The sequence below is a fragment of the Sparus aurata genome, chromosome 13 (assembly GCF_900880675.1).
Source record: "Sparus aurata chromosome 13, fSpaAur1.1, whole genome shotgun sequence".
Taxonomy (NCBI): domain Eukaryota; kingdom Metazoa; phylum Chordata; class Actinopteri; order Spariformes; family Sparidae; genus Sparus; species Sparus aurata.
The window spans coordinates 35269821-35286472 of NC_044199.1; the positions used below are offsets into that span (position 1 = coordinate 35269821).

At 42.7% G+C, this 16652-nt stretch overlaps 1 protein-coding gene across 5 annotated transcripts in view; it reads right to left on the reverse strand.

The window, feature by feature from the left end:
- Positions 1-16430, reverse strand: part of arhgef12b (Rho guanine nucleotide exchange factor (GEF) 12b) — a 45252-nt gene extending 28822 nt beyond the window's left edge. For all 5 annotated transcript variants that reach the window (XM_030437044.1, XM_030437043.1, XM_030437042.1 and 2 more), the window contains exons 1-9: positions 15886-16430; positions 5199-5293; positions 3610-3708; positions 3467-3516; positions 1782-1839; positions 842-1062; positions 598-660; positions 380-490; positions 175-288 (exon numbers count right to left, since the gene is read on the reverse strand). In XM_030437044.1, the coding sequence (XP_030292904.1) occupies positions 175-288; positions 380-490; positions 598-660; positions 842-1062; positions 1782-1839; positions 3467-3516; positions 3610-3708; positions 5199-5293; positions 15886-15917 (843 nt within the window). In that variant the 5' untranslated portion in view covers positions 15918-16430. The remainder of the gene's footprint in view (positions 1-174; positions 289-379; positions 491-597; positions 661-841; positions 1063-1781; positions 1840-3466; positions 3517-3609; positions 3709-5198; positions 5294-15885) is intronic.
- Between the last annotated feature and the right edge of the window lie 222 nt (positions 16431-16652).

Genomic DNA, 16652 nt, shown 5'->3' on the forward strand with positions numbered 1-16652 from the left:
TGGATCAGTTACTTTACTGATACTTTGATACTTAACTACAATAAATATCAGATACTTTAAGACTTTTACTCGAGAACTCTTCACGTGGGTGACTTTCACTTTTACCACAGTAATATTTTAACCCCATATCTTTTACTTTTACTGGAGTACTTCCTGATGTGTGCTGATACTCACAGAGCAGTTGGTTGACGGCCCGTTGGCGCCCTGTGAAGACGAGGTGTGATCCCTCAGAGGAGGACCGGCGTCTCCGTCCTCAGCCTCAGGACTCCTGGACCCCGAGGCTCCGTCCTGAAACACACAAGAATTATTCATCTAACGAAGGTCCTGTGGAGACGGCAGGAACCGAGGAGACTGATGATATGAGTTCATATGAATGAACCTGAGCTGCTGCTCTGATCTGCTCCTGCAGCACTGACATGTTCTTCTTCACCTCCTGGATCTCCTTCAGCAGTTTGGGTCGTGGGCTCCGGCTGTACTCGTCCTCCTTCACCTTCAGCACATCACAGGAGACAGATTTGTTAGAAGAGAGGAGCTGATGATTCTCTGTACAAACCTTTAATGATGAAGACTGAATCTGAGGAAACATGACCAACGCACCCGCAGTTCGAGCTGCTCCTTCGCTAACATCTTCTGCAGACTGACTGGGGTTCTGTTCTCACGCTGAAAGAAGAACCACAGAGCTCAGAACCAATCTGACAGGAACATGAACATCATAAAGACTAAATATGAGAGTGAATCAGGCTCAGTGTGAATAATTTCATGTCTTTAATCAAAGTGTTATAAATGAGTTATAAGGTGAATAAGAAACACCTGACGTGCAGGTGCAGACAGGAAGTCTCACCCCGTCAGGCAGAGAGGAGCTGATGCCCTCCTGGTGGCTGCAGGAGGAGCTGCAGGTCATGTGACCACTCTGCTCCACACCTGACAGGACAGGTGAGTGAGGCGCTGACAGAGAGGAGACCTCTGCTCCTTCCTCCTTCTCCTCCTCCTCTCCCTCCTCCAGAGGGATGTGAGAGAGGCCCGGAGGCCTTCCCAGCACCGTCAGAGCTACATAGGATCCAGCTGCAGAGAGGAGAGGAGGAGGAGGAGGAGGAGGAGGAGGAGCAGGAGGAGCAGGAGGAGAAGGAGGAGAAGGAGAAGCAGGAGAAGCAGGAGAAGCAGGATGAGCAGGAGGAGCAGGAGGAGCAGGAAGAGGAGCAGGAGAAGGAGCAGGAGGAGCAGGAGGAGCAGGAGAAGCAGGAGAAGCAGGATGAGCAGGAGGAGCAGGAGGAGGAGCAGGAGAAGGAGCAGGAGGAGGAGGAGAAGCAGGAGGAGAAGGAGAAGCAGGAGGAGCAGGAGAAGCAGGAGAAGCAGGATGAGCAGGAGGAGCAGGAGGAGGAGCAGGAGGAGCAGGAGGAGGAGGAGGAGAAGGAGGAGCAGGATGAGCAGGAGGAGCAGGAGGAGGAGCAGGAGAAGGAGCAGGAGGAGGAGGAGAAGCAGGAGGAGAAGGAGAAGCAGGAGGAGAAGGAGAAGCAGGAGAAGGAGCAGGAGGAGCAGGATGAGCAGGAGAAGGAGCAGGAGGAGCAGGAGGAGGAGCAGGAGAAGGAGCAGGGGGAGCAGGAGGGTGTGAGCACAGTATTAATGACGATACACACAGTCAGTTTCTCGACAGATTAAATTAAATTTGAAGAGCTGACAATCAATCAGCTGTCTGTGTGTTAGATTGACAGATGTCTCAGCCAATCACAGCAGCTCTGATGCAGAGCAGGTAGCGTTTAGCGTCTCAGCTCAACATGACTCACATTTGATCAGCTTCACGACCTCGATGTGGTTTGAATGTGTCACTAAGGTGCCGTTCACCTGAAAACACACAGGTACAACATGGTTATTACTTTAAGGACCAGACTGGATATATTCTGACACCTTCAACACTCCACCTGCAGTGTGTTACTACAGAACACATCATTGTTTAATATGATCACAGAAATAACCTGTAGTGTTTCACAGCCGGCAGCGCTCCCTGTAGCTTCATCACACAGCAGTAAATAAAGCACAAATTGTTGTGTTGTGTTGTGTTGTGTTGTGTTGTGTTGCAGCAGTGAAGACACACAGCAGCAGGATGGAGAATCTGAGGAGCAGAGAGGGAGGAGCCTGTTATCACCGTTTACTCTGAGCCCTGTGGACACCTGTGGTTTCATTTCAGACTCAACAGAAAGAGCATGTGGGCGGTGTGGGAGCATGACACGGTGATGGACACAGATCCTCGCTGCTAAGAGTCCTCAGACGTCTTTAAGTGGAGGCTGACCCAGAAGTCAGAAGTATTTAAAGGGATATTCCGGTGTAAATTTAATCCACGGTCTAAATCACCGTGAAAAAGAGATCAAGTTAGCAGACCGCTAATTTACGGAGTTTTATCAACCTCAGAAACGACCGCACGACAACAATACACTGCAGTAAATGGATCCAAATATAAACCGCCACCAAAAAGCCACAAATAATGCTCAGAACAGCACCAAACTTCAGCAACAGTACAAATAGGGTCTCAGCACATAGTCCGGGGCATCTAACCTCCGCTAGCTTAGCTGGATTTCTACTGAAAAGCTAAAAACAGATTTCAACTCTCCTCCATCAGCTTCCGGGTCGGGGAAGTCCCGACGCGACGATTACCGAGTGCGGTTAGAAATGCTCAATTCCGTTCTTTTCCCTGTCCGCTCTCGATAATAACTGTTATAAACTGGCAGGTAAGACACATATGAACTTTGATTGCTTTTCCATGGAGTCATAATCATACATTTTCATCCATGAGCCGCGGAACTCTACTGCACTCGGTAATCGACTCGTCGGGACTTCCCGTCAACAGGAAGCTGCTGCAGAAGAGTGGTAAATTTAGTCAGCTTTTCAGTAGAAATCCAGCTAAGCTAGTGGAGGTTAGATGCCCCGGACTATGTGCTGAGACCCTATTTGTACTGTTGCTGAAGTTTGGTGCTGTTCTGAGCATTATTTGTGGCTTTTTGGTGGCGGTTTATATTTGGATCCATTTACTGCAGTGTATTGTTGTCGTGCGGTCGTTTCTGAAGTTGATAAAACTCCGTAAATTAGCGGTCTGCTAACTTGATCTCTCGAGAGGGAGTCTATCACAGTTTCACGGTGTGTTAGACCATGGATTAAACTTACACCGGAATATCCCTTTAAACAAACAGAACAACAAGGACCCATTATCCTGGTTCAGATGGACCCTGACACCTCACTGGACCCCAAAGAGTGCTTCTGAGACGTCTCTATGGTAGTTCTGCATGTCAACTGAATAAAAGTGGTGAAGTGTGAAAAAGACAGCAATGAAACAGAACTGTTGATCAGAATCAGCAGTTTAACAGATAACTGTAACTGAAGAGAAAAGCTCGGATCAGTCTGATCAGAGCTGAATCAATAATGTACTCAGTAAGTCCTGCTCAGAATCAGCTGCTGATGGTTGAGGTCAGAGTCTCACCTTAATGATCCTGTCTCCTGTCTGAACACCAGCTCGCATCGCAGCGCCATCTACAGGACAACACACACAACAGTCACACATAGTGCACCTGTGTGTGTGTGTGTGTGTGTGTGTGTGTGTGTGTGTGTGTGCCCCTCTCTTACCTTCTTTAACCAGCTGTACAAACACAGGGTTGTCTCCACTGACAGTCAGGCCGAAGCCGTTCTCATCTCTCTGGATGATCACACAGCGCTGCACCAGACCTGACACACACACACACACACACACACACACACACACACACACACACACACACGCAAACGAGAATAAAGAAGAGAAACTAATGAAGGAACTTCAGTGTTTTTTTCTGCTTCTGTCACTTTGTGGGAAAAGTCTCCCTGACAGGAAGTGAACCATCTGTGTTCCTCTCTTGTCTCTGTCACATCCTTGAAATAAAATAATTATACTCCATTTCAAATAAAATAAAAGATTTTGATCTGTCATCATAACTGATGCATGTGTGCAGCTGCCAGCATCAACAGTTGTATAGTGAACATCTGCTCCACCCTCACAGCAGCCTCACGAACATCTGTGTGTCCAGCTGATGATATGGAAATCCCCTGACTGACTTTGTGCCATCAGCAGCACAGCTAATGAATCTGAATCTGCCGTCCTCATGACCCGTCACACCAGCGTCTCCGTCTGTAAACTCATATACTCATATATAATATACTCATATATAATACACTCTGTATATTCAGTGTGACGTCTGCTGGCTCAACACGTCTTCTTCCTGACGACGTTCACCTCGGTCTGGTTTTCTGCTGGACTCCATGAAGGAGCCTCAACGCTCAACGCAGGGTGAAAAAAAAGGGCAGAGAGGATTCATGTCGACCTGAAACCATGGAAACCACCTTAACAACCGCCTTAACAACCTGTTTGAGCCGCACCACCTCCGACCTCCTCTTCACCAGCCGCCAGCTCAACTCCTACAGCTCCTATTCTAAAGTTTAAAGCAAATGTTGGGCAGAACGAAACATGAACCTCGACAGGTGAATTCCTAAGAAGACCAGATCTATAAGTTTACTCACTGAATTAAAAACTGTTTAAAAATATACTTAACTATTAATTAGCCTGCCTGTCTGTTGGGAAGAGGTCTGTCCCCAGAGCTTCAGATCACATGTTCACATTTCTTATTTTGAGCTGCCAATAGTTGAAAACATTCAGATATTCAGTGAATGAAAAGATCAAATCTTCACATTTCAGATGCCGGAGGTGGAAAATGTAGATTTACAAAGTTATGAATAAAAAAAAGATGAAAGAAAACCCTGATATCCATCTGACAACCAACTCTGATTAATTCAACTTCACAGAAAAACTAATTCAAGAAAATTCTAATCACTGAAGATGACTCACTGTTCAGACTTCACCTCGACCCCCCCAATATATATATATATATATATATATATATATATATATATATATAACATACATGCACCTGTATGTTCTTATCCCAGCACTAATGTACTGAAGGGCTGCTTGATGAACAGCAGCTACGATCCTCAGACAACAGCTTGAAGATTGTTTCTATTTTTCTTTTTACTCCATCGACGGTGATGTCGTGTTTCTCTCTTGTGACAAATGTACATATTGTAAGTCGCTCTGGACAAAAGCATCTGCTGAATGCTCTAAATGTAAATGTAAATGTAAGAAAGAAGATAAAATAATAATAATAAGTGTGTTTGTTTCTCACCTGTTGGGTCAAACTCATGTTTGAGGGCAACGGAGGATTTCTCATGTTTACTTTGTTTCTTATCTGTCGGCTCTTTGTTCAGAATGTTTGGGGTCCTGCAGAAACACAGACGTACATCACATCATCATAAACACGAGAGTCTCTACAGATCATTACATCACTCCATCATTATATCACTCTATCACGACAGATACACAAACTGATTCTCATAAAGCTTCTTTTCCAGCTCACTGTTGATGTTTAAAGATCAAACTGTGAACTGACTCATATTCCACATGAAGTTCTGGATTTCCAGCCACTGAACAGTGTTTTATAAGTATCATCAAAAACATGCAGTTTCATGTAAATATGCACGGATCAAGTTCCAGTGCAGGTGATGATGTCAGCAGTGAGGTTTGAGTAGTATGTTTCACAGGTATGGTAAATATTAAGACAGAAACATGACTGACTGGATTGTCTCAGTGCACAATGAACGCACTGGTACATCACTTGGTAACCTCAGTGAAGATCACAAGCACAATGTTTCATAAACCACAGTGAGAGTGAACGGTGACAGTCACAGTCACCCCTGTGCTTCTGTTCAGCTGTTCAGACGTGACGATGTAGGGTATATAGATATATGAGAGAGGAAGAGAGAAGAGGAGAGAGAAAAAGAGCGAGAGAGAGAGAAAAAAAAAGAGAGAGAGAGAGAGATAGAGATAGAGAGAGAGAGAGAGAGAGGATAGGATGAGAGAGAGACAAAGATAGAGAAGAGAGAGAAAAAAAAAAAGAGAGAGAGAGATGAGAGAGAGAAGAAGGAGAGATGAAGAGCGAGAGAGAGAGAGAGAGAGAGAGAAAAAAAAAGAGAGAGAGAGAGACACACAAGAGGGCGAGAGAGATAGGCGAGAGAGAGAGAGAGAGGAGAGAGAGAGAGAGAGAGAGAGATGATATATATATATATATATATATACATACATACATACATACATACACACACACACATATACACACATATACATATATATATACATATATACATATATATACATATATGTACATATATACACACATGTACACACACACACACACACACACACACACACATATATTTATACACATATACATTTACACACACATATTAGTATAAAGTATTTCTGATTCTGATGAGCGATTTAAACCCCTGGAGGGAGGAGGTTCATGTATTAATAGCAGAGGGCCTCCTCCTCTTGCTCCTCCTCCTCCTCCTCCTCCTCCTCGCTCCACCAGAGGAGGTTTGTTTGTGCTGCTGTTCCTCCTCTGGACAATGGGGGCCCCAGGCTCTTAACAATGACTCCCACGTCACAGCCAACCCACTATACTGAGTCTTTGTGGGACAGATTCCCGGAAACAGAGACGAGGGTCTTTGGCCCGACTCCAGTTTCTTGAATGAGGAGAAGGCTGGGAAAGAGACGGAGGAGGAGGAGGAGGAGGAGGAGATGACGGGGAGGAGGCATTCATGGGACTCTGAGAGAAGACGGGACGGCAGGCTGAGGAAACTTAGACTCAGCTGCCACAGAGTGTGAATAATCCTGTTTTAACTGAGCTCAGAACAGATTGGATTCATTAAATCCTGGATTTGAGATTCAGACAGACACAAAACTGAGAATACGAACTTTGTGTCCAGCTCCTGTAACCGACTCCACTGCAGACACAAAAAGGAAAATGTTACAGTGTCTGTTCCTCCACAGATGGCTCTCTGATGGAGGCTCTCTGACGGAGGCTTCCTGCTGTGGTTCCAGCAGATTATCAGCTGATCAGATATGAGACCAGGCAAACTGCATCCTGCTCAGTGTGTGGCAGCTAACGTCACCCTGCTGGATCTCAACAGCTTCACATTAAAGACACAATCATGGAGTTCAGAGGTTAAAATTCTCCGATTCAGCTCAGGTGACAACTGTGAAGTCTGTGACTCGACACTGTGCTGTACAGAGACACCTGAACACAACGCTAACGCTCCTGTAGCACTGAACGTAGCCGGGCCGGGTGATGGATGTAAGGAGCGAGACTTTAAACTGACTGCAGCTGAAGTTGTGTGGATGGAACAGTTCTGAGGGGGGATGCGTTTTAAAGAGACAGGCCAGAAATAGTAAGAAGTAGATTTAACAGTGCTTCGTCTTATCTAAGCTACAATTGTTAGCATTTCCGGCTAACAGGCTCACTAGAGTTACAGTGTACGGCATGTGTAACATCGAGAGTGTGTTAAAGACCCATTTTACAAGACAACAATCAGCTGGAACTCAAACAAAGTGAAGCTAACACTGCTACAGCTGGTAACACGGTGATTATTATAAAGACGTCCTCCTGAGACACATTACACAGTCGAAAATAAACCTGGAGAATACTCTGTGCTGGACAGACGATGTCATGGAGACTTCACCTTGTTACTCATCAGCCAACATGTAATGAGCTGACACTGACCCAGAATATTCAAGAAACCAAAGAATCCAAAGAGAAAGTCCATGAACGTCAGTGACCTGTGACATGTGTCCTGCCTCTGGACAACCCGCCAAAAAAAAAAGAGAAGTGGCCGCACGATGACAGAGAATCTTTAATTTCTTTATCATATAAGTGAGACTGTGTCCACTGCACAATGAGTTCAGACTGTGTTCAGTTATCAAAGTGGTCAGAAACAACATGCAGCAGTAATCTGCTTCAGATGCCACAAATACCAGACTGTTCCTCTGGGATGATAACAGCTCCAGAGGGACGCTGACCAGAGTCCACTGAGAAACACGCTGAAGCTTCATAAACGGCCGATCTCAGACTTCATCCAGAGAGATTCAGAGAAATACAACATGATTTATGACTCAACTGTGATTGATTTATGATTCGGCTTTCTGAAGAGACACAAACACTGTCACCAACAACAAGAGCTACAGCAGTGAACAACACAGACATCACACAGACGCTATAAGAAGACGGTGATAGAGACACAACCATCCGTGGATTCCGCTGTGTTCGTTGTATTTCATATTAAAGGGTCAAAGTGTCAGAAAAGGGCTTCTCCACACGGATGAAGAAGGAGCATGTCAACAGAGTAGCTGCTAATAGCTGCTAACTGTGGCTGCTGTTAGCTAGGTAACACTGTTAGCCATGCAGCTAAGTGGTATTACAAAACAGCACATGGCTGGTTACCTGGTTAGCATGCTAACACAGACATCATAATGTCACAACACCATTTATCAAGATTCATACAGAACCAATAAGACTAATTAGACAGATCACCTGACAAGAACTATGCAGAGTTAATTTCATAGTTTTTAATTAACTAAGGAAGAAAAACTTCATTAACGCAACTTCTGTAATTTCTCCTTTAATAAATGAACTTGGACTACTCTCCGGTCTGTCAGGTTGCACTGTGGCTGGGATCAGTTCAGCAGATGGTAAGTAAACAATAACTTCATTGATTATTGGATGTGTGTGATGTTGCACAGTGAGTCTCATGACTCTGAAGCAGTTTCACCACAAACATCCAGATTTAATAAGAGTCTGTGAACTGACAGCAGTAATCTGACTGGGAACACTCAGCACTGTTAATGAAATCATAAATCCTTCACAAACATTTTATTTCACTATATTCACAGTCGAGCTGCACCAATCAGTCAATCCAAAGAAAATCAATCCCTCACTACTCTGATAACCGATCAATCGCCCGAGTCATTTTGAAAGCAGACGTGTCAAACATGTTCCAGCTGGTCCAATCTTCTGTGGGTCATTTAAAAACATCTCTGGGAAACTGTGATGAGAATTCTATAGACTAAATTATTGATGATTAGTTGATCAATTGTTATTTTTGATAATGAAAATGATCATTTTCTCAGACCAGATGATGTATTGATCAGCTCTTCAGGCTCATAAATCATCATCACATCTCTTTCTGACAGCAGCTCTCAAAAGTTGTTTTCCCAAAACAAAAACTTAATTTACTTTAATCCAGTTCTATTAAATGAAGTTTATCAGTTAATGCAAACTGTTTCTCTCATGTTGAGTCAATGTGAATGAATTAAATAACTTTTAAAATGTTTCAAGTATTAAAGATAAAAGTAATCCTTATGTTATCAGCTGTATGTATAATATTTAGTGTAGAATATGTGATAGAATGAGACGGTCAGTCAGACGGAGGCGATCTGCTGCGGCCACTGACATTGTTTAACAGTGATGTCACCACTTCCTGTCCCAGGGTGGAGGTGGTGGTGGTCGTCAGGCGGGAAAACACACAGATCAGCAAAACTGTGTGACAAAGAGCCAGAGAGCTGCTCTGAGGTCTGCTGACATCCTATAACCAACCAAACACCACCTGTACTGTCATATCAACGCTGAGTCAGCACTTTATACACAACATGAGTCAGCACTTTGGAATAAACCAACTATTGATCAAACACATGAAGGAGTCAACAGGTTGAGCTGAGAACAGCTGAAACTGGTTCCCACGTCTCTTGAAACACCGCCTGCTGATCTGAGGGCAGATGATTTGAGTGACACGCTGACGGACCTCAGTGAACCTGTGCTGCTCATATTCTACCTCTGTTTACACCTCCAGCTCGTATCTGCATGATTGTCCTGAAATTCAAACACATTAAGAAGAAGAGGCGAACCGGGCTAGTAGAACCCACTGTGTGTCTGAGGACTCAGAACAAGGATAAATAATCTGCAGGTGAGAAGTGACAGAAGCGTTTGTGTGAAGATTAAACCCCGCCCTCTTTAACGCCCGCACACATACGGCCAATCACTGAGAAGGGACAGTTTGTCACATCGGCTGTTTCTGAAAGTTACAAAATCGTCCTCTTGTCTGACGTCCTGTCTGACGTCCTGTCTGACGTCCTCCCGTCTGATCTCTTCCTCTCTGATGACTCAAAAGCTGAAACTAACCAAACTTCTTCAATCAGTTACTGCGATCAACCGCAGCAGTGTACTCCAGGAAAGAATCAAGGCTTCATGTCTGTCCTCTGGAGGACATCAGACAGTGAGACAGGAGGACACGTTAGCATGAAGCTAACAGCCTGCTAACACTGAATTGTTCTCACTAAAAAAACTCTTGACCATTGTCCAACAGGTGACCTCAGCACAGCTGACGAAACTGTTACCACAGCAACTGACCACTACAGGCTGCAGTGATAGCCTTCAACACACACACACACACACACACACACACACACACACACACACAGACACACACGGTTGATATTGATCCACTCATGTTAGTCTCTCCACAAGATCATTCAGTGTTTCCACCTGAACTGAAACATCTACAAACTATAGCTGTGTTTGCTTTCCATCAGATTTTCCTCCAGAAGTCCACTCTGCTCTGTGTGTGTGTGTGTGTGTGTGTGTGTGTGTGTCTGTGTCAGGCTTTTCCACTCACAGTCTGTCTGAATATTTGAAACTGTATATATGATACGGACGTCTGTTCCTGTAACAATCACACTCCGTCCTCTGTGCAGACTGAAGGTCGACCAATCAGACGCCTCTGTTTGACTTTCCCACTCAGTCATGTGTGTCTTTGTTTTGGCGTTTCCTCACAGGAAGCTGCTGATTACTGAGAGTAAAAATACACCAGTGACCTGTGAGGGATGGAATCTGAACAGCGCCAAGTCAAACATTAACTCCATGAAAATGAAGACCATTAAAACCATGACGACCATAAAGACCATTAAGATGATGAAGACCATGAAGACCATGAGGACTGTTAGACCATGAAGACGATAAAGACCTTTAAAACCATGAAGACCATGAAGACTGTTAGACCATGAAGACAATGAAGACAATAAAGACCATTAAAAACATATAGACCATGAAGACCATGAAGACCATGGAGACCATGAAGACCATGGAGACCATGAAGACTGTAAGACCATGAAGACCATGAGGACTGTTAGACCATGAGGACCATGTAGACTGTTAGACCATGAAAACCATGGAGACCATGAAGACTGTTAGACCATGAAGACGATAAAGACCTTTAAAACCATGAAGACCATGAAGAACATGAGGAATCTTAGACCATGAAGACGATAAAGACCTTTAAAACCATGAAGACCATGAAGACCATGAAGATGATAAAGACCTTTAAAACCATGAAGACCATGAAGACTGTTAGACCATGAAGACGATAAAGACCTTTAAAACCATGAAGACCATGAAGACTGTTAGACCATGAAGACGATAAAGACCTTTAAAACCATGAAGACTGTTAGACCATGAAGACGATAAAGACCTTTAAAAACATGAAGACCATGACGACCATGAGGACTGTTAGACCATGAAGACGATAAAGACTTGAAAACCATGAAGACCATGAAGACTGTTAGACCATGAAGACAATGAAGACAATAAAGACCATTAAAACCATATAGACCATGAAGACCATGGAGACCATGAAGACTGTTAGACCATGAAGACAATAAAGACCATGAAGACTGTTAGACCATGAAGACGATAAAGACCTTTAAAACCATGAAGACCATGAAGACTGTTAGACCATGAAGGCGATAAAGACCTTTAAAAACATGAAGACCATGACGACTGTTAGACCATGAAGACCATGAAGACCATGAAGATGATAAAGACCTTTAAAACCATGAAGACCATGAAGACTGTTAGACCATGAAGACGATAAAGATCTTTGAAACCATGAAGACCATGAAGACTGTTAGACCATGAAGGCGATAAAGACCTTTAAAAACATGAAGACCATGACGACCATGAGGACTGTTAGACCATGAAGACGATAAAGACTTTAAAACCATGAAGACCATGAAGACCATGAGGACTGTTAGACCATGAAGACCATGAAGACCATGAAGACCATGAAGACCATGAAGACTGTTAGACCATGAAGACGATAAATACTTTAAAACCATGAAGACCATGAAGACCATGAGGACTGTTAGACCATGAAGACCATGAAGACTGTTAGACCATGAAGATGATAAAGACCTTTAAAACCATGAAGACCATGACGAACATGAAGACTGTTCGACCATGAAGACGATAAAGACCTTTAAAACCATGAAGACCATGACGACTGTTAGACCATTAAAACAATAAAGACCTTTAAAACCATGAAGACCATGAAGACTGTTAGACCATGAAGAAGATAAAGACCTTTAAAACCATGAAGACCATGACGACCATGAGGACTGTTTGACCATGAAGACGATAAAGACTTTAAAACCATGAAGACCATGAGGACTGTTTGACCATGAAGACGATAAAGACTTTAAAACCATGAAGACCATGAGGACTGTTTGACCATGAAGACGATAAAGACTTTAAAACCATGAAGACCATGAGGACTGTTAGACCATGAAGACCATGAAGACCATGAAGACTGTTAGACCATGAAGACGATAAAGACCTTTAAAACCATGAAGACCATGAGGACTGTTAGACCATGAAGACCATGAAGACTGTTAGACCATTAAGATGATAAAGCCTTTAAAACCATGAAGACCATGAGGACTGTTAGACCATTAAGATGATAAAGACCTTTAAAACCATGAAGACCATGAGGACTGTTAGACCATTAAGATGATAAAGCCTTTAAAACCATGATGACCATGAGGACTGTTAGACCATTAAGATGATAAAGCCTTTAAAACCATGAAGACCATGAAGACTGTTAGACCATTAAGATGATAAAGACCTTTAAAACCATGAAGACCATGAGGACTGTTAGACCATGAAGACGATAAAGACTTTAAACCATGAAGACCATGAGGACTGTTAGACCATGAAGATGATAAAGACCTTTAAAACCATGAAGACCATGAGGACTGTTAGACCATTAAGACGATAAAGACTTTAAAACCATGAAGACCATGAGGACTGTTAGACCATTAAGACGATAAAGACTTTAAAACCATGAAGACCATGAAGACTGTTAGACCATTAAGACGATAAAGACTTTAAAACCATGAAGACCATGAAGACTGTTAGACCATGAAGACGATAAAGACTTTAAAACCATGAAGACCATGAGGACTGTTAGACCATTAAGACGATAAAGACTTTAAAACCATGAAGACCATGAAGACTGTTTGACCATTAAGACGATAAAGACTTTAAACCATGAAGACCATGAAGACTGTTAGACCATTAAGACGATAAAGACTTTAAAACCATGAAGACCATGAAGACTGTTAGACCATTAAGACGATAAAGACTTTAAAACCATGAAGACCATGAAGACTGTTAGACCATTAAGACGATAAGACTTTAAAACCATGAAGACCATGAAGACTGTTAGACCATTAAGATGATAAAGACTTTAAAACCATGAAGACCATGAGGACTGTTAGACCATTAAGACGATAAAGACTTTAAAACCATGAAGACCATGAGGACTGTTAGACCATTAAGACGATAAAGACTTTAAAACCATGAAGACCATGAAGACTGTTAGACCATTAAGACGATAAAGACTTTAAAACCATGAAGACCATGAAGACTGTTAGACCATTAAGATGATAAAGACTTTAAAACCATGAAGACCATGAAGACTGTTAGACCATTAAGACGATAAAGACTTTAAACCATGAAGACCATGAAGACTGTTAGACCATTAAGACGATAAAGACTTTAAAACCATGAAGACCATGAAGACTGTTAGACCATTAAGACGATAAAGACTTTAAAACCATGAAGACCATGAAGACTGTTAGACCATTAAGACGATAAGACTTTAAAACCATGAAGACCATGAAGACTGTTAGACCATTAAGATGATAAAGACTTTAAAACCATGAAGACCATGAGGACTGTTAGACCATTAAGACGATAAAGACTTTAAAACCATGAAGACCATGAGGACTGTTAGACCATTAAGACGATAAAGACTTTAAAACCATGAAGACCATGAAGACTGTTAGACCATTAAGACGATAAAGACTTTAAAACCATGAAGACCATGAAGACTGTTAGACCATTAAGACGATGAAGACTTTAAAACCATGAAGACCATGAAGACTGTTAGACCATTAAGATGATAAAGACTTTAAAACCATGAAGACCATGAAGACTGTTAGACCATTAAGACGATAAAGACTTTAAACCATGAAGACCATGAAGACTGTTAGACCATTAAGATGATAAAGACTTTAAAACCATGAAGACCATGAAGACTGTTAGACCATTAAGACGATAAAGACTTTAAAACCATGAAGACCATGAAGACTGTTAGACCATTAAGATGATAAAGACTTTAAAACCATGAAGACCATGAAGACTGTTAGACCATTAAGACGATAAAGACTTTAAAACCATGAAGACCATGAAGACTGTTAGACCATTAAGATGATAAAGACTTTAAAACCATGAAGACCATGAAGACTGTTAGACCATTAAGACGATAAAGACTTTAAACCATGAAGACCATGAAGACTGTTAGACCATTAAGATGATAAAGACTTTAAAACCATGAAGACCATGAAGACTGTTAGACCATTAAGACGATAAAGACTTTAAAACCATGAAGACCATGAAGACTGTTAGACCATTAAGATGATAAAGACTTTAAAACCATGAAGACCATGAAGACTGTTAGACAATTAAGACGATAAAGACTTTAAAACCATGAAGACCATGAAGACTGTTAGACCATTAAGATGATAAAGACTTTAAAACCATGAAGACCATGAAGACTGTAAGACCATGAAGATGATAACGACCATGAAAACCATCCACCTTCTGGTAACACTTCACCTCGTCTGGTCCATACTGAGCTTTTCAGGACCAAAGAGATTGATGAGTTCTGACAGCCTGTGATCACTGTGATCAATAAGTGACGTGATCAATAATGTGTACTGCAGTGCACGGATCAATGAGACTGAGTTAGCTCGAGTTGTGTGCTGCAGACAGTTTCTATGTGACTGGATGAAACGTTCCTTGCCCTCCTGTAACAAACAGGACTACAGGACATGTTTCAGTCTGAGCAGACTGAAGGGGCCCTGTCACTCAACAGAGACATGAACCTGTGATGTCAGGTGACCTTTGGGGGCCAAAAGTAAAGAATGACCCATTCCAGGAAGGTGCCCCCTGCTGGCTGAGAGGGGAGCCTGCCATCAACACCCACTAAAGAGGGAAAAACCGAGCCCCGTTATGCTCTGGTATGCGTTTGATAGAAGGGAAACTTTGACGAACTACGTTGATAAATCTGTTCATTTTTACATGATCTCGGTTTCCCAGACATACACACAAATTACAAGATAATCTAAGAGCTCACAGAACTTATCTTAGGTTTGTATCCAGTTCGGCGAACGTCTAGTAGATGAAGCACCTTTTAACTGTAATAAAACCCTCCATTTGTAGATGATATTCCCTGCTGATCCCAGAGGCCAGCGACTCCCAGCAGGCACACTATCAGAGCCAGCTTGTAAAAACTACTACATTATAGAGATTTTGGGCTTTTTAATTTAATCATTTGACTGCCGAATTCACAAGAACCCCAAACTAAACACTTTATTATCTCTTACTATGCTTTGCTGGCTGTGAACTTTTTTCAAAGAACAAGATGGCCTTAAATTTGGTGATTTATAATGGAGTTTGGCGCGGTGCTGTTGGTTGCCACTCCACTGGAAAAGGCGATTCAGCAAAACATTTAGAATTGATAAAACACGAGTGGACATGTTGTGTTCAAACAGCATCGGTGGACTAAAGCCGTGAGTCCTACCTGTCAGTGAGAGTTGACTGTGTGCAGCTCATTGGGCTTCCTGACGAGTTTCCGACGACTTCACCCGGATAATTGTTTTCTTACAGAGGCTCCGTTATTCCGTCCAGCCGAACTCATGTCCAACACACACTTTAAAGTCTATCGCTTGAAGTCCAGCGGAGCTGCTCTGATGAAGCAGCGGCGGTCTGCAGCTCTCACAGCGGATCTGGGAGGAGGTGAAGCTCCGGATCCCTTCGGCTCGGTCCTACAGAGGAAGTCCTTCCATGATGACTGTCAGCCTGCTGCTCATGTCCGGGACACAGCTGCGTAGGACTGGTCCCCGCATCAACACACTCAGTGGAGGACTCTTCTACTAATAATAATACTAATATTACTAATACTACTTATATTACTGATACTACTACTACTACTACTACTACTACTGATACTGCTTCTTCTTGTTCTTGTTCTTGTTCTTCTCTTTAACCTGAACTCATCAAGACTTTAGGGTTTTATTCTCTCAGAGATGCAGATGGAAAAAGGAAATGCTTCACATCCTCCTCCTCCTCTTCTTCATTCTCTTCCTCCTCTTCCTCCTCCTAATCCCCTTCTTCCTTCTCTCCCTCCTCCTCCTTGCCTCTTCTTCCTCCTCCTCTTCCCCTTCTTCCTCCTCTTCCTCCTGCCCCTCTTCTTCCTAACCTAACCCAGGTTCTGAAGTGTTGATCTCGTGTTCTGGAAATATTTCAGGGAAGTTGGAAATGTAATGACATGAAGAGGATACAAACATT